The sequence below is a fragment of the Orcinus orca genome, chromosome 12, assembly GCF_937001465.1.
Source record: "Orcinus orca chromosome 12, mOrcOrc1.1, whole genome shotgun sequence".
Lineage (NCBI taxonomy): Eukaryota > Metazoa > Chordata > Mammalia > Artiodactyla > Delphinidae > Orcinus > Orcinus orca.
In genome coordinates, this window is record NC_064570.1 from 28,611,765 (window position 1) to 28,634,453 (window position 22,689).

At 38.5% G+C, this 22,689-nt stretch overlaps 1 protein-coding gene across 1 annotated transcript in view; it reads left to right on the forward strand.

Annotated features, from left to right (window-relative positions):
* The window catches only part of SGK1 (serum/glucocorticoid regulated kinase 1), a 111,868-nt gene that overhangs the window by 77,611 nt on the left and 11,568 nt on the right, over positions 1-22,689 (forward strand). Inside the window, exon 3 of the mRNA XM_004263802.3 lies at positions 3,738-3,813. Within this exon, the coding sequence (XP_004263850.1) occupies positions 3,738-3,813 (76 nt within the window). The remainder of the gene's footprint in view (positions 1-3,737; positions 3,814-22,689) is intronic.

Below are 22,689 nucleotides of genomic sequence, written 5' to 3' on the forward strand. Positions count from 1 at the left end.
AATTAATTAATTTATTCTTTGTGTCTTTGTTGCTGTGCGCGGGCTTTCTCTAGCTGTGGCGAGCAGGGGCTACTCTTTTTTGCGGCGCACTTCTCATTGCAGTGGCTTCTCTTGTTGTGGAGCACGGGCTCTAGGCGTGCAGGCTTCAGTAGTTGTGGCACACAGGCTCAGTAGTTGTGGCACACGGGCTTGGTTGCTCCGCAGCACGTGGGATCTTCCCAGACCAGGGCTTGAACCCGTGTCCCCTGCATTGTCAGGTGGATTCTTAACCACTGCGCCACCAGGGAAGTCCCTGGAGGTATTTAGTATCAGGCTGCATTATGGCTTTGTGGATGTCTATGTGCTGTTCCCAAATCAGAATATAAAGTCCAAATGATCAAGTTTCCTTTGTGTCCTTATAAAAGCCAGGGTAGCATCTTAAACAAATGCTTAATAAATACATTTTGGATGTAATAAACACATCCAAGAGAAAAAAATCAAGGAATGCTTTTCTTCCTCCCAGATACACAGAACTGAATTCAAAATTAATATTTGCAGGACGGTTTTACATCCTGTGATAGTGTCCAAGGACATTTCTAAAGTCTTATTAGAGCAATTTGAGAAGCAAAATTTCATTTCTCTAAAGTGTTCTTGCTTACTTCTGAACATCATGGAACCTGATATGGGAAAGAAGGAAAAAACCAAAGAGCCCACTGTGGATTTCGTGAAGGGTCTTGTGAAGGGTCTTGTGAAGCCACTTGTGAAGGGTCATGTGATGACCCAGCAGGACTGACATCTGATATAGACTTTTCTTACTTCTGTGAAGTACCTAAAACTATGGGAGTGAGTTTTAGGGCACTGCTTACAAACAGTTGCAATATATATATTTATGAATTAATTTGCATAAACTTGTGCTAAAAATATGCGCCATGAGCTCTATAGATAACTTGCCGTGGGTACTTTGGTGCTTGGGAATCATGAAAAAAACAGCATGATAATAATACTTCCATGATAATAACACAATGAGCAGGAAGTCATTCTTGATGACTCTGAATTTAACAGGAACAACTTCAACAACGTAGAAGATTTTTCCAACAAATAGTGATAAAGAATTATTCATAAGTAAATGAAATTTGGAGGAATGATGTTTATTTGACACAAACGCCACAGAAACACAAGATAATTAGAGCTGAATGCAGGAAGAATGCTCATACATGGCAAATTTCCCAAATGGGTCCATAGTTATAAAATCAACTAGGACTTTCCAAATAAAAAAGTGTGGATAAATAGCAATGAATTTTTTACTTTCACTCTGTTAGATTTATAGGTTCTTAGAAACATTTCAATTACTCACATCTGGAAATAATGTTTGTAATCCTTCCGGAGTTGTTCCTCAAAACCGATTCCTTATTTCAGGGGCTATTATCTGTCCCTGACCTGGAAGCTCCTAGGTGATTAGCTCACAGGCCAGAGAGGATGTCTTCTGGGGTAGAGTGATCTCAATAAAGAGTCTTAAAACCATTTCACGAGGAACAGTGGAAGGAACGAGGGCCAGCTAACCTGGGAATGGAAGACTGAGGTGAGACATAACAGCTACTTTCTAATATTCTAGGTATTATTTTATCAAAGAGAAAGTAGATCTCTTCTATGTAACTCAGGAGTGAGCTAGAACCAGTGAGGAAAGTTTCAAGGATCCAAACTTCTGTTCAACTTGCAAAGAATTTTCTAACAAAGGGAGTAATACTTAGTGGAAGCGGTAATTCCTTTGAAGGAATTTAGACTGGGGCTGCTTAGTGAAATTTGAGGGATGTTTTTGCTTTGCCACTCAAACTGGTATCCACGGAATGGGGCTGGTCTATACTTTCTTTTTTTTTCTCCTGGAGATTTATATTTTAATGATATTTTTTTATCACAGTTTGACTCCTAAAATGATGGTTCCTATCAATTAAAACAAACGACATTACCAGGAAATCCATTAATAAAATGTAGACCGCTTACATATTTATGTATGAAATATTTTATGTGTGTATCTGATATACTGACAGACATAGGATGATGATCTATTCCTAGATGTTCTTGTTGGGGGAGGGGAGGTAAGAACACAATATGAAATCTACCCTCTTAACAAATGTTTGTGTGCAATACAGTAATGTTAACTATAGGCACATGTTGCTAGGCAGGTCTCTAGAACTTAATCTTCTTACATAACTGCAACTTTATACTCAATGTATGGCAACTCCCCATTTCCCCTTCCCCCAGCTCCTGCCAACCACCACTCTACTTTCTGCTTTTACATGTTTCACTAATTTAGGTGCCTCTTATAAGTAGTATCAGGCAGTATTTGTGCTTCTGTGTCTGGCTTATTTCACTTAGCATAATGTCTTCAAGCTTCATTCGTGTGGTTGCATATGACAGGATTTCCTTCTAAGTCAGAATAATAGTTCATTGTATGTGTACACCACATTTCCTTTATCCATTCATCTGTCCATAAGCATTTAGGTTGTTTCTACCTCTTGGCTATTGTGAATCATAGGGGTGCAAAGAGCCCTTTGAGATCTTGATTTCTACACGTTCCTTGGTATTAGTTCAGGACAAGAGAAAGAGCTTGTGCCAGATTGAAAATGGACACACTGATTCCTTCATCAGTAGAGATTTGCTATGGAAAGAAAATGTCAACAGAACTAAACAATGTACTTAGTGACATTCTTGCTGCCATGGAAGGAATACTTTGAGTATTTTGAGTACTTTGTTGCTGCAATGGTAGGAATTTACCCATTAAATAGTGAAATACTAGAGAATTTTCACAGTAATCAAATTATCATACTACAAAATATATATAAATGGAACATCCATTTGAACACTAGGATTTATATTTCCCCAATTGAATATATGTTTGAAAGTCACACATCACAATTATAGAAAATTGCAAAAAAAAAAAAAAAAGGATCATTACTGTTCCCTGGTATTTATTGAAAGATTCTATTAGTTGGATGTGATGTGCACCAGGCAGAGTCTTTAGGTTGAATAAGTAATACATATTGCATATATGCATGTGCTACTATTTAAAAAGAAAGATTCTGCTATAATTATAAAAGAAGAATTCATATTAAAGTGCAACTGAATTAAAAGTAGCTCTTTCTTATTATGTGTTTTCCCAAGCATATATACTAAAAGTACCATCTTGGCTACGTAGAAGTCCAAAATGCTTTTTATTTTATTATTTTTATTTTTTTGCCCACGCCACACAGCACGCAGGATCTTAGTTCCCTGACCAGGGATGGAACCCGTGCCCTCACAGAGGAAATGCGGATTCCTAACCACTGGACCACCAGGGAATCCCCCAAAATGCTTTTTATGTGATGGATATTCTTACATGAAAATGCTTGCTAATCATGCAGGGCCTCTGTGCCCAGCTGTGCAGTTTGTGTTATGCAAAAGGCACAAGAATGAGGGAGCAAAGTAGGAGGCTGAACTCCAGCCCCCATGAGCCCTGGCAGTGAAACCACATCAGGCATAGGGTCACCATCCATCCCAGTTTGCCCAGGACTGAAGGGTTTCCCAGGATATGGGGCTTTCAGTGACACAACCAGCATAGTCCTGGACAAAGCAGGCATGGTTGGTCACCCTAATCAGGTCACAGATGCACTTTATGTTCTAGTTTCAGCCTTGGAATCTTTTCTGTAGAACTGTAGGCCTGAAACAACTGAAACAGTGAAGCAATTTTTTCACATCATTTCTTTTCTCCTTCTGTTTTCAAGGTGAAAGAGCCATGTAATCATGCCAACATCCTGTCCAAGCCTGACCCAAGAACCTTCTGGACTAATGATGACTCAGGTATTATTGGAAAAATACATTCTGGCCCTGTGATATATAGAAAGCATGCGGCGGTAAAGCCCCACACAAAGGCAAGGTTTAGGGGAAATTTTTGGTTTTGCTTGTTTGTTTCTTTATACATAGTCCAACACTTGAATGTACTTCACAATCACTTTTTTATAAGTCTCTTTATTTTATCTTCTTTTTCAATTTCTAAAGCATGTATACCATTAAGTACAGCTTGATGAATTGTGAAGTATAATCAAGTGTTGGGGGAACAAAGCATGAGTCTATTTCCTGGAGTGGAGGACAGAGAAATAAGATAAGGTGGGCAAATATACTGATTCAAGTGTCTCTTCCAAGGAAGGAAGGGATTAAAAACCCTAAGGTGAGTCATATTCCAAATACTCAGTGGAGGGCAGGTATGACTTGCACTATCAATCCCGAAGTATAAATCTAATCACAGTCAGAGGAATGCTACTTTCTGAGATTGGAGAATAAGCTTCACGTGTGTAATTAAAAATTACACTCGGACCAAGGGTAGGTATGTTTTTAATAGGAAACTGAAGACATAACATCTTTTCATTCTTTTCCACAAACACATTGAACCATGAGGCCTAATGACACCAAGTGAAGACACTAGAACTGAGAAGAGAAGGGTCAGTAAAAGAAACAAAATAATTCAGAGGGTGATCCTAGAGCTTTCACCTTCTCTAATTAAATAGGGTCTAATTAAGTGGAGAATTGTGGTGATACCTAATATTTGTATTAGGCCTCACGGTTTGTATATTTGTGTAGATCTCAGTGTGTTCACAAAAACCTAATTTAGTGTTTGGGCCAACCCTATGAAATAGAGGGGCACACATGATAGATGAGATCAGATGCTGAAAGAGGGCAGCTGACATCCAAAGCTCACGAGCAGAGAACCTCAGGGCTGGGAGGGGGATGGAGAACCTGCGTGCTCAGTTCTGTATCACTCTTCCTAGGAAGAAGCAGCTCTCCTCTGAGAAGCAGCATGAGCTAAATTGGTGCTTTAATCTTTTCTTTATAAAAGAGAGTCAGGGACTATGCCTATTAGCAGACGCAGGAGGGGTTGGAGAAGGAAAAACACTCTGCTGCCTTTTTTTCAAAGACCAGGCTTACAGTAAACTTATTATCAATTTCATCTGTCAAAAAAATTGTTCTGTCTGTTTTATGTCCTTTGAAGAAAGATGAAGAAACATGAAAGTGAATTGGCCTATTTATGCCATCATTGTGGTCCATTAGTAGTACAGCCACAAAATAAACAAGCTGTCCACCGACTAATACTACTATTAAGATCTACAGCACGTATGCTGTGAAGGAGCCATGTAGAACAAAACATAACAATTAAATGATTTTTTTTTAGTTTTTTAAGGAATTTCCATTCTGTTCTCCATAGTGGCGGTATCAATTTACATTCCCACCAACAGTGCAAGAGAGTTTCCTTCTCTCCCTATCTTTTCCAGCATTTATTGCTTGTAAATTTTTTGTTGATGGCCATTCTGACCAGTGTGAGGTGATACCTCAATGTAGCTTTGATTTGCATTTCTAGGGAGATGCAAGAGGGAGGAGATACGGGGATATATGTATATGTATAGCTGATTCACTTTGTTATACAGCAGAAACTAACACACCATTCTAAAGCAATTATACTCCAATAAAGATGTTAATAAATAAATAAGTGATTCTTAAAGTTATGCAAAGAGAATGAAATTAGAAGGGAATCTGTGCAGGCCAGACCCAGAAAATGCTGCTTAGGTACTTTTTGGAGCTGGAGAAATTATGTTACAAGAAAAACTACTGCAGAACGTGTACAGAAATAGTAATAGGAATGCTCTGGATCTACTCATCTTAAAAACTTTAAAAAAATTTTTATTGCATCTTCAATGGGGTTACAAAGATAGTATCACTTCTGTAGTAGCAGCTCGCTTAATAAAGATCCTCTCCAATAATCACTTCTTAGACTAAGGTCTATGTTTAGTGCTTTGGTGGGAGAGGTAGCTGTTCAGTCAATGACTGAGACATGGGTATTAAAATCTCCACCTATGGTGGTAGAATTATCTTTCGCTTTTTAAAGTTCAGTCCATTTTTACTTTATATATTTTGAAGCTCTGATATTAAGCACATACACTCTTATAATTGTTGTAAGTTCCTGATGAATTGTGTTCCTCTTTATCTCTGGTAAAAGTCTTCATTTGAAGTCTTTTTTTTTTTTTTTTCTGACATTAATATAGCCTAGCCAACCTTCTGACACCTACTCTTCATGTGATATATCTTTTCTATCCATTTACTTTCAACCTATCTGTGTCTTATCGTTAAAGTGCTTGTCATATAGACCTCATATTGTTAAGTTTTCCTTTTAAAGACTATCTGACAATCTCTGCTTTTGCTTGGAATTAAATTACACTTAATGTAATTGTTAGATATAACTATACCATCTTGATATTTGTCTTCCTCATGACCCTTCTCTTCGTTTGCTATCCTTCCTTTTATGACTTCTCTAGTTATTTGAGTATGTTTTAGAATTCAATATTAATTTATCTATTGGCTTAGTGGTGGTTCTAAGGATTACAATTAATAACTAAGTTTTCACAGACCATTATAGAAAACTTCAAACAGTATAGGTCTATTTATCCCACTACTCCTCCCATGCTTTACATTATGGTTGTAATATATATCACTTCTACATATGAAATTAAACCAATGGTATAACGTATCTAAAGGAAAACCATCCTTTGTATTTTCTGAGATGTTTACCATTTCTGATGTTCTTCATTTCTTCTTGAAGATCCAATTTTCCTCAGAAATCATTTCCTTTTAGCCTGGAAAAACTTCTTTTAGTGTTTCTTATAATGCAGTGATTCTCCGGCAATGACATCTCTCAGTTTTCTTTTATCTTTATGATATGCCTTTATACATGAAAATATTTTTATTTAATTCTTGAAGGATATGATTTTCCTAGATATAAAATTCTAAGTTGATGACTTTTTTTTTTTCTTTTATCGCTTTAAAGATGCTGGTCCAAGGTCTTCTTCTCTCTATAGTTTCTGATGAGAAGTCAGTGATGATTTAAATTATTGTTACCCTGAATGTAATACGTTGTCTTTCATTGGCTGCTTTAATTTTTTTTTTTTAATCTTTGGCTTTTATCAGTTTGACTATGATGTGTCTAGAATAGAATCAATGTTCTTTAAGATGTAGAACTCTGAGGTTTAGGAAGTTAAACACTCTTCTAGTCTATTAGTAGTTTTCTTAGAATTTGAATCTGAGGGATGCAGTTGTTTCTGCGGTAGTTTCTACACTGCAGCACGCCCTTTCTTCATCAGGACATCAGCACCCCAACTAAAACTTCTAGATGCCTTCAATTCTGTTAGGTGTAAACACAAGCTAAAGCAACTCCACAGCCTTCTGCAACATGCAAATTTACAAGCCTGCAAATGGATTGTTTACCAAGACAATATTCTGGTCATAGTATGAATTTTATTAGGGTAACTTTTCCCAGTTCCTGAAATAATTGTGATAAAATGGTTCCATCATTTCCTCCAGCAAATATATTTCAGTGAATGGATTATTTCCATTCAAAGCCAGCCATCATCACAGAGTATTTTACTTACTTAATCTAATGTATAGTCTCAATACACAGTTTAAGTAGAGTTCAATATTGGAGGTAACTAGTCAAGATTGCTTGATAGAAATAGAAGTTAACTTAAAAAATCTTTTGTTTTGAAGTAGGGAATTACTGAGGGTTAGCTCACCCTGAAATCTGGTGAGATTGCCTAGATTTTCATACCCATTATCTTTTTGCCTGACTACCAGAGGATGGGGCTAGCGTGCTCAGTTGCCATATGCAGATATGGTAGTTGGAGAAACAAAAGTAATTTTTTAAAAGCTTTTTTTTAAAATATAATATGAAAGTAGCATATGTTCATCATAGGAAAGAAATGGAAAATTAACCACCCATAATCCTCCCACCCACACTTTTTTTCATTGGACTTGACTGTCTTGTGCATTCCCAGCATTTGTTCTGACAAAAGCAAACAGGCTGCAAAAGTTTAGGCTCTTTCCTATTATCTTTGTTTTTAGGCCTTAAAACCTGATTTGTTTGTTTTGGCCCACCTTTGTTTTTCAATTGCTAGTCCTTCCGTAGCCTGTAACATCCTCTTAAATGAGAATTTCAAGGTAGGATGAGTTTCCTCACACTTTCAGAATGTGTGTTTTTCCAGGTACTATTATTGGCAACACAGATAATGGTATTTACTTAGAGGAAGTCAGATAATGAAGCAGTTAAACAATAAGGTTTCTTTTGCAAGGGCCATGGTTTTAACTGGGCACCTGTTTTGCCTGGTAGGAAAATGTACCTCCTTGATGTTCTCCCTGGGCTCTTACTTGAAGTCACCTTTGAACAAAATGCAATTCTACCCTTGGGATGTTCAAAATGTCTAGATTTCTTTCAAGCAAAAATTAAAGAGGAAGATTCATTATTGTGCAAATTTTTTCCAGAAAGAAAACTAAATTTTCCCTTATATTTTCAGGATTATCATTATTTCTTTATATATATTTATTTATTTATTTATTTATTTATTTATTTATTTATTTATTTATTTATTTATTTATTTTGCAGTACGCGGGCCTCTCACTGCTGTGGCCTCTCCCGTTGCGGAGCACAGGCTCCGGACACACAGGCTCAGCGGCCATGGCTCACGGTCCCAGCTGCTCCGCGGCATGTGGGATCTTCCCGGACCGGGGCACGAACCCGTATCCCCTGCATCGGCAGGCGGACTCTCAACCACTGCGCCACCAGGGAAGCCCTATATTTTTTAATGATTCATCACATTTTAAAATTCAGCCCAAATTTCTGGGGATGTAGAAATCAATATCAAGAGGTATATTCATATTTATATGAGAGCAGTAATTTTTGTACCAAATGTAGAAATGAAAAGATGCATAGTTTGAAAACATATGGACTACAGAAATATTTCAGTGTTTCAGAGAATACATAAAATTCGATCATTGCGTTAATATAAGGAGAGGGAGGACTTCATTCCATAGATCTTTCAAAGTGGAGAAAATATAACTTCTAGATTTTTATTCTTAAAAAGCAAAACACTCTCATATTTAATATCCAGAAAACTGTTGCTTCATTCCTCAAGATATGGAATTATCTAACCCCCTCACCCTGCCAACAAAAAGAAATGTGAGAAAAGTTAAACACAATCTGCTTCCACAGAAACTTTCCATCTGATACTTGTTGGCCAGTGTAGACTTTGCCTCTTGCTATTAGAGATAAACCATTTGGTAAAAATCTGTGGATACAAGAAGATCTCTTAAGTAGACTGACCTCATTACTCAGGTCTTAACTAAAAAAGGTAGCTATCTCAGTAATGAAAGCCACCTTACCCACAGTGAGAAATTCCAAATATGACATAATGCCACCCATGGGATCAGAGATGGAGGTAGGCTTTGGAGAAAACGGGGGCATGCTCCTGGCTGCTTCTGATATCCCCTACTTCTGCCGCTCAAAGCTTTCCAAATCAAACTTGGTATTTATTCCCTTCATCTTAGATCAGGAAGCCACAATCATCCTCAGTTTTCTGAACCGCATCTCTTTCAGCCAACTGGACTCACATCAGTGCTGACCAGCAGACCATCTGGCCATGCTTCCCAGTGAGCCACGCATGGAGCAGCAGGAAACTGCTCAACACTTTACTTTCTGCTGTGATTAGTGCTGTGAGCTCTTGAGTAAGGCCGCCTGAGTTTGCCACCAAGTTCAATGCTTATTACCTGTGTGACTTTGCAGGAATGATTTCACCTTTCTGCGCTTCCATTTCTTTCACGTGCAAAAATGGAATATTATAATAGATTACAGTTTTGTGGGGGCTAAAGGAGATAATTCAGGTAAAGGTACTTAGAACTCTGTCTAGCATATAGTTAGTGGTCAATTTATGACAGCTCTTTTTACTTGGAGAAAGAATTATGTCATTTATACAAACCTGAACACTCATCCCCCCGCCATATATGAGGTCTACAATCTATGGGTTGAAAGAAGAATACATTTTATTTTGTCATTACTCTTACTATTTCATACTTTTCTGAACCCATAACTTGTTTTTTTGTTTCGTTTTGTTTTTTTCTTCTCTCTGAACCAAGAAGCTCATCATTCACTGTCTTCTGTTATCTGGGTCCCCATACACAGCACTGATAAGCTTCCTGAAAGTAAACATATGTCTGGACATAAAACCCTCATACTGGAAAGAACCTTAGACATCGCCTATTCATTTAGATAAAATATTGCATTCTTAAGCAATGGTCCATGACGCAGAAACGCACTTAGTTTTGCATGACTTTAACCATTTACAATGGCTTAGAGGGTTCCCAGTTCAAGGACGGGTTGTTTATTCCCGCGAGTAGCAAAATGTCATTTCAAAACTTTTCTGTTTAAAGTTAGAGTCACGCGCATCTAGCATTTAAGTTTGATAGCAAAACATTATCAATTCCAATCCTCATGATGGTCCTGCTGCCTAGTGTGTGAATGTGTAAACGTGCGACTATAGACTCATCCAGCTCAGCGCAGAGAAGCCCCCTCCCTCTCCCTCGCATTGTGTCAGGTAAGTTTTACAGTTGGAGCAAAGTCTGTTTCTCCCTTTGTTAAACTCACAACTTTCTCTTCCTCTTGATTATGACCAAAATTACTCGTTATTTCTGCTGTTTGACTCAAAGCTAAACTAGCAGTTTTTTCACAATTTTATTTTTCTGATTCCCCAGCATTCTTTTTTTTTTTTTTTGGCCTCGCTGATTGGCATTCGGGATCTTATTTCCCTGACCAGGGCTCAAACCCATGTCCCCTGCATTGGCAGGCGAATTCTTAACCACTGCACCACCAGGGAAACCCCATAAGTTTGTTTTTTATGTCTGTGGGTCTATCTCTAGAAGTTCCTTTGTATCATTTGAAAAAAGGGTTTTAGATCGTTGCCTTAATATCAGAAATATTTTATGTGGTCAAATATAAACGTAGTTTACAAAATTTGAAGAAAAATTATTTACAACTTTAAAATTGTATGTAATAAGGAGAATGGGCCAATGACATGAAAACGGGCTTTCCCTGGGATGAAATGGCCCACAGAGAGGGGTGGGTGCAGGATAGAGAGTGACGGATTAGGAAGGGAGGGGTGGGACGGATGGGTTGGAGCCTAGCGACAGGGAGGTTTGTGTGAATCCAGGATGCCCAGAGTTGAGAATAGAATTAAAATTTAGGCAGCAGTGAATCACCAGGAGATGAATAGAGGAGGTGCGTCTTAGAAACCTTTCCCAATCACACGGTGTACCATCCTCTAGGTTTCCCATGCATGTTTTAGCTCAAGGAAGATTCCCCTGAACCTGGAGATTTGGGACCCATGGAATGGGTCTGCATTTGCTCACCCAACCTCACCAATCCTCTCAGCCCAAAGAGTGTCCAGCCTTATGTCTCATCCAGCTGTGGGTCTAGATGTGGTCAATCCAGGTTGCATCACAGCCCCTGAACGAATTTTGTAAGAATTTCTCTCTCACTGCCTTTGTTTTTTTTGTAATTTATTTTTATAATGGGGTTTAGCTGATTTTCAATGCTGTGTTTATGCCACTTTACACCCACTTGATTCACTTACAGAGAGATCTCAATAAATACTTTTTAAGATTTAAAAAAAAAAAAAAAATTAGGGCAGGGAGCCCCGAGCAAACTCATTGGTAAAGTGAGAGTTGATTGAAGTCAATTGATTCTAAGATTCTTTCTTACTCTGAAACTCCTTTATTCTATGAAGGTGTAAATTGACAACAAAAAGAAAATGCAAAAGGATTTAGAAAAAAAAATGGTTTAGGGTGGGCTGGGGCCTTTGGAATAGACTTCAATGAACAGTGTATCTCGGAGAACTCTGACCTTTTTTCCTCAGAAGCACGTGGCAATCAGCTCTTTCCACTGATTAAAATTTTGGCACTTAGAGGAAAATTTTACATTTAATAGTTCAGCTGCACTGTTCTTATAGGTATTAAATTACATAACACACTTGAGTTTTCAAATTGTTCACCCATACCTAATCTCATCTGATCTTTCCAATCAAGCCCTGAGGGATTAACTAAATGGGTGTTAACCCTGAGGACACTTAAAGGAAGTTAAGTGCTTTGCCCAGAGCTAAATATTTAGTCATAAATTCTAAGACACAGAGCTGAAAAGTCCCATCTCCTGGAAACTCTTCTGGTTCTCTTTCTACAGCTTCAAAAAGGTAACAGGGGAGCTTTGTAATGAAAGTAGCTTGAATGTGGACACAAGCGTTTGGGGAAATAGCAGTAAGTGAAGGAAGAGATTCCAGCTGACTTGTGATCTTGCCATTGGGTGAGGCAGTTGGGAAGAGGAGGAAATTAAGGTAGATACAAGGTTTGTTTTACAGAAATTAGATATAGTGTATCTCTCTCTGCCCTGCTAGGTTCTATGGACAAGGAAGCAACAGTTTTCTCCCTGGAAAGCTTAGGTAAACAAACTGGGCAGACACAGGTGAACTTTGAATAAAGTAGTCTAAATACAAGTTAAAATCATGATTGCTGCCTACAGATATGTGAACGATTGGTTTTTAAAACAGATAGAGAGGCAGATTATTTTAATCGTTAAAAGCAAAGCTTTTGGTATCAGAAAAACCTACACTTTCATTCTGTTGGGTTTTTAAATTTTTTTTATTGAAGTATAGTTGATTTATAATATGTAACTTACAATATGTAAGTTTCAGTTATATAGCACAGCCATTCAGTTTTATATATATACATTCTTTTTCAGATTCTTTTCCCTTGTAGATTATTACATAATATTGAGTATAGTTCCTTCTGCTATACAGTAGGTCATTGTGCATTCTGTTTTTGCCATTACTAGCTATGTGGCATCACACAACCAACGTTTACCTCTTTAAGTCTCAGATCTTAAGAATGTATAAGGGTATTGTAACAGCTTTTCATAGAGTCATTATGAGGGTTAATTGAGAAATTGCATAAAAACACTAAAACACAGTGTCTGCCACTTAGTATAATCATTCAGTGTTGGCTATTATAATAGATTCCCTAAACTGTGGAAGTTACAAAGAGGAACATGTTCATTTCTGCTTAGCGGTATGTCCTTAGCATCACTGAAGTGCCTGGCTTTAGAACATGCAGGAGAACCATTCCTTATAAAACGTTCATGAGGATATTTGAACACAGTCTAAGAAAGAACTTTACTGATTGATGCTGGTTGACAATGGTAGAGATAGCCCTGGAAGTAGAGGTGAGTCCAGTGAAAAATTAAAGTGATAGCTCAATAAATGTTTATCAGGAATACTGTAGGGATGTTCACAGTCCCTAAGATCCTTTTAACATCAATAGAATCTGTTCACAATAATATGAACAGCATGAAATGAGGCTGTCAGTGCTGTTCAAATAAAAACTCCAACTTTCATATATATACAATAGTTTCAAACTTTAAAACAAAGAGAAAAGGAGCTTTTAGTGTGCTGGCTGTGAACTCTCCTGTCCTTTGCACACATGACACAAAAATACAGTGGAACTAAAGTGAGTGGTGGTTGGGTTATTTTTGGAAATGGCAATGGGTCTACAATGGTCCAAACACATGCCCTCACCCAGTCTCGTTGTGAGATAAATGATCAGAAAGCAGGCTGTGAAAATTAGGAAGAATTGCTCTGTGAGGAAAAATAATTGGCTCTTATAGGAAAGACAATGTTAGATCCAGCAGCACCATGTTCTGACAAGACTACTTGTGTTAGAAACTTTTACTATTATTCCTGGAAGTAGTTTAGCTATGGCTGGTATATTTGTTCCTCTCTGACAACTTTATGTAAATGTACTTTCTAGTATTTTTTAAATATTAAAATTTTAATATTTTAATAATATTAAAGTGGTATACAATGTGTATTATATATAATGTATATATATACACAATGTGTGTAATATTAGGTCTAACCCTCTATACTGTTTTAAGAAAAGAGATGGAAAAGGAATAGCAGTCTTGTCTTGGGGGAATCTTACAAAGTCCCTGTCAACCTTACAGAAACTGATGATCTTAAATAATGACAGTCCTAAGAAAAGAATATGGAAAGTGGAAAGAGACAGAAAGAAGGATGCAGAGAAGAGTGGCAAGTGGGGCTTAGACAGAAACTATGTACTCCTTTCTGTTCTTTGGTTATTTGTTCCTAATATTAAAGGAAAAGTCAGAAGGCAATGGGCCATCAGTGACGCTTATGAGAGCAGGTTGTAGATATAAAAGTACAGTATTTACAAGGTGGTAAAGAGAAAAAAGAAAATGCTTTTTCTTTTAAAAGGTAAACTCAAGACTTGTTAAATAGAACTTGCTAAACTAGATTTACGTTTGTACATTAAAAGAGATATAAACAACATGATTTGAAGAATGAATTTCAGATAGGTCTCTCATGATGATCTATGTTTGTATTCTAAGGTTTTAGATTTTTAAGCAATAGTTTGTGAATTGTGAAATAGAATCATTGTAGATACTAATGATAGTAATAGTCTTATTTCTTTGGAATATTCATTTGCTCTAAATGAGGATAGGATACAAGGCAATTTTAAACAGAGTTTTATAAACAAATAACATTATAGTAACTTCTCTAAGTGACCATATTTATTTAGTGTAGAAAGGGAGGTATTATTCATGATTCCTATCTTTTGCTCACATCTGTTTAGTTTCTTCTCTGTAATTTTCTTGTGGTCTTAAAAAAAGCTTATTTTTATTCTTTTAGCTGTCACTTATATTTTTTGTGAAATGGTGATTATGAAACAAAATAGAAAAATAAATAACAGAAGTAGTTAATATATCTGAAACTTCTGACCAAACCATCAGTGTGTGTGTGTGTGTGTGTGTGTGTGTGTGTGTGTGTGTGTGTGACAACTAATCTTGTTAAAAGGATTCTATAATCCCATCTCAGAAACAAATAGTACTACCAAAAACGACTGATGGGATGACCATATGCTTTTAGAAAATTAGGCTCTAATGGCTAATCATAGAAGTTCTGATCAAGGAAATAATAATAAAAACAAAAATAAATTTACTCCTATTAACTAGTCTAGAATAAACATCTCTCACTGAAATGTGTCATCTGAGCAAAACATCGAAGCTTTTAATTTTCATCTTAGGGTTTTAAGCTGAGATATAAAAATAAGTAGGAGAGGGCTTCCCTGGTGGCGCAGTGGTTGAGAGTCCACCTGCCGATGCAGGGGACACGGGTTCGTGCCCCCGTCCGCGAAGATCCGACATGCCGCGGAGCGGCTGGGCCCGTGAGCCATGGCCGCTGAGCCTGCGCGTCCGGAGCCTATGCTCCGCAACGGGAGAGGCCACAACAGTGAGAGGCCCGCGTATCGCAAAAACAAAAAACAAAAAACAAAAAACAAGTCAGGGCTTTTTTAGGCATCAGAAGTCCTAAGGTGTCATATCCTGATATCTGGGGTATTTGGCTACTTCCTATTGTTGCCAAGTTGTGGTGCCACTGTGTGAAATATGAAATGTGCTTTAGGTGACCCTCTGAATTTCACACAAAAATTGTCTAGTGTCAAGACAATGCCTTCCGTACTTTTACACAATATTTTCAAATATATTAAGTGGATATCAGATAGTGTAGTTAGCGCTTCACAGTAATCTTCCTTTGAAGTTTGGCTTGGTAAACTGATGGCAGTGCCTAACTTTCATTGGGTTACTAAGAATAGGTTGCAAATTATCAGCTAAAAAGAGAGTGGGAGGACTAGAAAACGACAGAACCCAAATATTAAAGCCAGCCAGGAATGTCCTAAAAATAAAGAAACATACCCAAATCTACCAAGCACTAAGAAAAAAGCAAATGAAGATGTAGAATCCTCAGGAAATAAAAATGCAAGTGCTTAGTATCAAGTCTGCGGGTTCTTGCATTTTCCTATCTCTGTGTGAGATGAAGCTGTGTGTCATACCCTCATGTGATGGATGACACCACAGAGTTACTGATATAATCACTGAGTTCTCTGATATGATCACAGAAGTGGACAGCTGCAATATGATACCCCCTTTCTGGGACATAGCTGGAGGCCAGTAGTGAAGGAAAATCCTCTCTGTGTGCAGAACTTAAGAGGAGTGCACCTGGTTGCTCATTTTGCTTGGAAGGAGGCATGGGATTATAATAATAATAATATCTATAATAATAAAATTAATATATATAATTAAATAATATTATTTATTTATTTATATAATAATATATAAAATAAAATAAATATATATAATAATAATTCATGGGCAAGAAGAACAGTAGGCCTCCTGCAAGGACTTTGCACCCTCTTCTAGGGAGAGTATTAGTAGGTTTTTGGTTGTAAGCAGGATAGTTGTATCATTTTAGGTGGAAATATGACCTTGTCATTGTCTTTTTATGGAGATTAAGTGAGATTTAAGGAGATGCATATGGGTCCAAATTGACAAGGGCTGGTCTTGTGATAGTTAATTTTATGTATCAATTTGACTGGGCCATGGTTTCCAGATATGTGGTCAAACACTTCTAGATGTTTCTGTGAGAGTATTTCTTGTGTGAGATTAACATTTAAATCAGCGGGCTTTGAGTAAATCAGATTGTCATCCAGAATGCTGGTGGGTCTCACCCAATCAGCTGAAAGCCTTAATAAAACAAAAACTGACACACACACACACCACCCCACCATCCCCACCCCCCGGCCCCCACCCCCCGGCCCCCACCCCCCGAGCAAGGAGGAATTCTGCAGCCAGCAGAGAGCCTTCGGGCTTGAACTGCTATTCCCTGAGTCTTCAGCCTGCTGACACACCCTGCAGAGCTGCAGATTTTGGATTTGACAGCCTCCATAATCTTGTGAGCCAATTACTGAAAATCAGTCTCCCTCTCTCCCTCTCTCTCTCTCTGCCCATATACTATTGGTTCTCTTTCTCTGGAGAACTAATACATTTGTGCTTGCATATAATCACAGAGGTATGACAATGCAATTTACCCACCGACTTGGTACTAAGCATCTGCACCACTTGCGCATGGCCAGTGGCTCTTGACGCTTCTGACAACCTGGTGGTCATTCTGCTATGGCTTTAAAACTCCTTTGTCCAGGGTGGCACTGCACACTAGGGGCCCTTTTATCAAGACCTCATCATTGTATAGAGAAGGATATTTTACAAAGATATAGTGTAGAAGGGTTTTGGACTAAATGTTCATTCAGGTTTTCTGGCAATATGAAAGTTACGGAAAAACTTTATATATATGATTACAAGATAGAAAGAAAGGATTCTGTGAGGTGGCTGTGTTATCTTCCATGTTCTCAGGCTGGAAGTGAGGTTCTGGAGCTGCTGGAGAAAGTTGATTGAGTGACAAAAGTCAAACAGGTTATGACGGCATTCTTTTCTATACACCAAATTCATGCGGTATCATTAATGAAGAGGATTTTCCCTCCCTTTATTCCTACATATCTGCAGAGACAGTGTGACATTTTGCTACCATCATCTACCGAGGGTACCTCTACTTTTAGACATTATGCAGGGCAATCATAGAAGGCCAGGAAGAGACCCTGAGAGCACCAGGCTGCCTCTCTGACTGGCCTACGCTTGTTAACACTTTCTTTAAAGAACAGTTCTTAGTCAACTGTCAAGGCTCATGAATATGATCAGTACAGCCCCTAAAAATACTGGGGAGGCTCATAACAGGAACAGATCAGAAGGCTTTTAGATGAAAACAGAAGTAAAGTGTCATGAAACCTAATGGGACTCTCATTTGTAAATTCTATCTTTATAGACAGCAAAGAATTTGGGGGCAAAGGAGAATTTGAGGGGCAATGTAAGGAAAGTAAAAGGAGGATACATTTTTCTGACTCGTTGGAAGATTCATCTGTGGTCCTTGGAACAAGAGGCTAAATGGACATTTTCCCAGCCTGGGCAGATGAAAACCTAGATGGCTACCCTCCCGATGGTTTGATTCTCTGGACTTGACAAACTATCCATTGAATGTTGTCTGTAGAAAAGGGCATCTACTTTAGTTCTCTCAAAAAATGGTTATTCAATATGCTTGTTTAATGATCCCATTGGACCCAAAGCCTTGATTTCAAAATCTTCATGTACCTCATGTATAAAATCTAGTCCCTCAATTTTCTGAAGCAACTGAGTAGCATAATATAATATGTAATATAATAGTTAAGCCTGAGTGGGGGGTTGTTTGGTTTGATTTTGTCTTGCGTTTTACAGTGAGGTGTCAAGTGACTGCTAGGAAAACATATACCCTTGATTATTTGGTGAAGGGAAAAAAAAACTAAATTTGGTTGAGAACCAATCTTATGCCCAACAATATATAAGGGGTGTATTATTAAACCATTTCATGTATTAAGCATTTTCTACGGATCAGGTACTCTTTGGGGCACCAGGGATACTCTGGAGAATAAGATAGGTACTACTATCGGGCTTCCCCGGTGGCGCAGTGGTTGAGAGTCCGCCTGCCGATGCAGGGGACACGGGTTCGTGCCCCGGTCCGGGAAGATCCCACATGCCGCGGAGTGGCTGGGCCCGTGAGCCATGGCCGCTGAGCCTGCGCGTCCGGAGCCTGTGCTCCGCAATGGGAGAGGCCACAACAGTGAGAGGCCCCCGTACCACAAAAAAAAAAAAAAAAAAGTACTATCCCTGGCTCACAGAGACTACTTATTAGTTGGGGGAGACAAACAACAAACACTCAAAAAGTCAGCTAATAAAACTAATATGCAAGTAACGGAAACAGAATAAGTGACACTGTGTAAGTGATGTTTGATTGGAGACTGTTAGGCAGGAGAGAAACCTAAATTGTTTGTGTTATCTGGTCTTCAGGGAACTCAAGGTCCAGGGAGTCACCTGAGATTTAAAATAGTAGCACAAAGTCCCTGACAATGGAGGGAGGGGAGAGGCATGCAAAGCATTAGCTGAATTAGGAAGTCACATGAGAGGCTTCTGGGCATTCAGAAGTTCCTTTTTAGATTTATCTTTTCCCAGATATCACAGAACTGTAGAATCAATATTAGAGCTGCAAGAGAACTTCTAGCACATTCACTTGAGAAATGAATAATCTAAAGGGTTCAACATGCCCAAGTCTGTATTTTAATGGCATTAAGGCATAGCAGGGCCTTAGGAAAAGTAGAAATATCTGTAAGCTTACCTTTGCTTTTGGGAAAGCGCTGTTCAATTTAACAAAATAAATTCAGACTTTGCCCTCCCTGAGTTTAGCAACGCTGTCCGTCTTGGGCATCCTTGTTAGACCCAGGACTTAGCACGGTGTCCGGCACAAAAAAGGTGCTCTGTGGAGGCCTGAAGGATTAAAAACAACAGGCCACCATCAGTTGGTGCTTGTACCTCTTTCTGTAACTGAAGGATAAGCTAAACGACCTAGAACAAGCATCTTCTGTGCTGCTGGCTTTCTCTGACCTGCTTTCAATGATTCTGCCCTCTCAACGGGCCCATATTTACATTCTATTATTTTCCATCCACCTTGAACAATTAAAAACTCCTCTGGTTTAGCTTTTGCCTTACTTTCTGCTTTTTCACCTTAAATTTAACTTTTACTTCAAATACTTGGTAAACTAGCACTTATTCTGTTATCATGGCATTTAGGTCTTTACTGCCTGTTCTGGAACATTGTCTGTGTGGAGACCAAGAGAGGAGGGGGGAATTTGAAAAAACGAAGAGGATCATCTTTTCAGGCCTTTAAAGGAATTCCCATCCAACTAGTCTGACCTTGACCCAGCAGATTAAGTGGCCCACACTGTTTCTGCTCTTTAAACACAGCACATAACCGGTATTATTTTGATTTGTTGGAGCCCTTTGCATTACATGGTGTGTTCTGTTTGTGGCTGTGGTATGTGTGGAGTGGGGTAAGGAACATAGACACATTATATTTTCTTTTTTCTTCTTTTTTTTTTTTTTTTAAGATATGTCATATTTTCTATGTGAGATTCCAACTTGAGTCAGCACTTTAAATTCTTAATTTCAATTACTTTTCTTCGCAATTTACATTAAGTATTAGTATCCCCATTATACGGATTAAGAGATAAAGGTTTAGAGAATACCTTGTCTAAGTTCTCACAGGTAATGAGCCTCGGTTGTAGCTGACTTAAGTGTACTGCAAAGATCTCTATCCTCAGCACATTACTGTCACTGCTGAGCTTGTTGTGGGAGGTGACATAAACATTTTTTTAAAAGTTGCTTTACATAAAAATGATGCCATTCAACCTTTTGCCTGCCACCCGTGCCTCCTGGTTTTCCCACTACGAGTTACTATGACATTTATCTTACTTCGTTGCTGGAATTTGTAGGCAGGCTTTACAGGAAACAGCCCATAAGGGTGGCCTGAGCTTCTGTTGCTTCTTGCTAAATTAATTATAGGGTTAGAAATGGAGTCGACTGGAGAGAGATTTACTTACCCTGAGCAAATGAAAGCTTTCGGGTTTCACTTTTGTTTGGCAAAAGATGTCCATCGGAAATCCAGGCTCCTTATTTACTATCGGCACTTTGTAAATACAGTTGGGGTGAAAGAGAGCCCTTTATATTGTTTTCATGTCTGTTACAACTTTAATATGTGTGTCCCAAGAAGAACTCGGCCTGCAAAGAAATTCCAAGCCCTGTGCTGCCTGAACTCTGAGCTGGGCTGTGAGGCACATAGGGAAAGTAGGTGTGTATGAGAGTTCATCCTGGACAGAGAAAAGGGAGTAAAGCCCAAAGCCCTCTGACTTGATCCTTGCGACAACACTTGACATTTTATCATTACAAATTCATTTTTTTAATCAACCAAGACCTTTTAAAATGCAAATGCCTAGCAATAAATGCCCAATAATAAAGCTATGTCAACAATATATAAGGCTTTCAGTAAGGACTGATAAAGTTAACCCCTGTGACACCACCCTGTTCCCTCATCATCAGCCAATCAGAGAATTGTGCACCATCTCCTACCCTGCGACACACACCCCCCACCTGGCTTTTAAAAATGCTTTGCTGAAACCCTTCCAGGAGTTCAAGGCTTTTCAGGGCATGAGCCACCTCGTCTCCTTGCATGACCTTGCAATAAACCTTTCTCTGCTCAAAAAAAAAAAAAAACCAAAGTAATAATAAAATATAAAGCTTTCAGTAAAGCCATAGTCCTCTTGAATTTAGAAAGTCACAGATAATACTGAATTTTGATTTCAAAAATTGTCCAATTTATTCCTGAATTATTTTTCATAATCATACAGAAAATACCTTGGAGGTCATTTTCCAGGTCAATCCTGAGAGCCAAATACAAAGCTATTGAATATGTGCTATTCCTTACCCTTCATACTGTATTCTAATTGACAGTCATTTTTTATTTTTATTTCTTGTTCATTGGATTATGCTACATCAGACATTGACAGCGTTATAAAGATGGGGATACGGTGAGTTTTCAACCCAACATAGACCTGTTGGTTTGTTCTAGATTCCCATTCCTCCCATGTCAAGAGCTGCCACTGGCCTCCCTTCTTTAATTTATTCCCTGATTAAAATTAAAAATTTACTACAAAGCCATGTCCGCATCCTACCACCAACTTCCCTGTGGCCTGACTTTCCAGAAGGGATGGGCATAGAACATGGTGTTATCGCTTCTGACAGATTGCTAATCCCTATGCTGGGTTATAACTATGCTTGTCTAAACTTTTATCCATCTTCCAACTACATAAATTTCCCCATTCCAACTTCCAACATTTCTTTATGTGTTTGTGTGTGTTAATTTGTTCATTTTCAATGAGGTAGGGGTAGTGTAAAAAAAAAATGCAAATATCCTTTGAAGGAATGATAGCTGAGTGATCGATCACATTTGGTTTGAATTAACTTTTCAAAACACATTGGAATGTTTTCCTTCTTAAAAGGGATTTTCCTTGGTGGTTTTTAAGATCTCTTCACAATAGGGCTCAGTCTACCTTTGTAGGTAATTCCCCACCTGCCTCTCACCAGGTGAGATCATGTTTACCACTGTATCTCCTGCATCTAGCGCAATGTCTGATGCATAGTTCTAGAAGAATCTGTGGATGAATGAATGAATGAGTTCCACCGGGCCTAGAGCTGTATCAGACACAGAGGTGCCTATGCAGGCTAATAATCAGCAGTCCTTCAAACGGGTATGTTTTCTAAGACATTATTAATTCCATATTTATTGGGGTGGGGGGCAGTGAGAGAAAGAGAGGAGAGGCAGATTTGTGTCAGCTAAGATTTTTTTTTTTAATATTTATTTATTTATTTATTTATATGTCTGTGTCGGGTCTTAGTTGTGGCATGCGGGATCTTTAGTTGCGGCATGCTAACTTCTTAGTTGAGGCATGTGGGATCTAGTTCCCTGACCAGGGATCAAACCTAGGCCTCCTGCATTGGGAGCGCAGAGTCTTAGCCACCGGACCACCAGGGAAGTCCCTAAGATCTTTTTTATTTCACTTGAAAGTGCTGTTATCCACTTCAGCAGTAGCAGCTAGAGAGCCATGTACATTTGCTTGTGTGTAAGGTCTGAGTACGGACCATATTTCCAAATTATGCCAGAGATACTACATAGCACCTTAAAATTTGGTGCCCATACTATTCCCTCTGCCCAGAATGACTTTCCCTTTTGTGTACCTAGCTGGCCTTTCCAGGATCAGGCCAAATATCTTTTGTTTGTGGAGACTTTCCTCAACAATTCCAAGTCTGGGGACTTTCCTGGTGGTGCAGTGGATAAGACTCCATGCTCCCAATGCAGGGGGCCCAGGTTTGATCCCTGGTCATGGAACCAGATCCCACACGCATGCCACAACTAAGGAGCCCGCCGGTCGCAACTAAGACCCAGGGCAACCAAATAAAAAAATAAATATTAAAACAAAAAAAATTCCAAGTCTGCT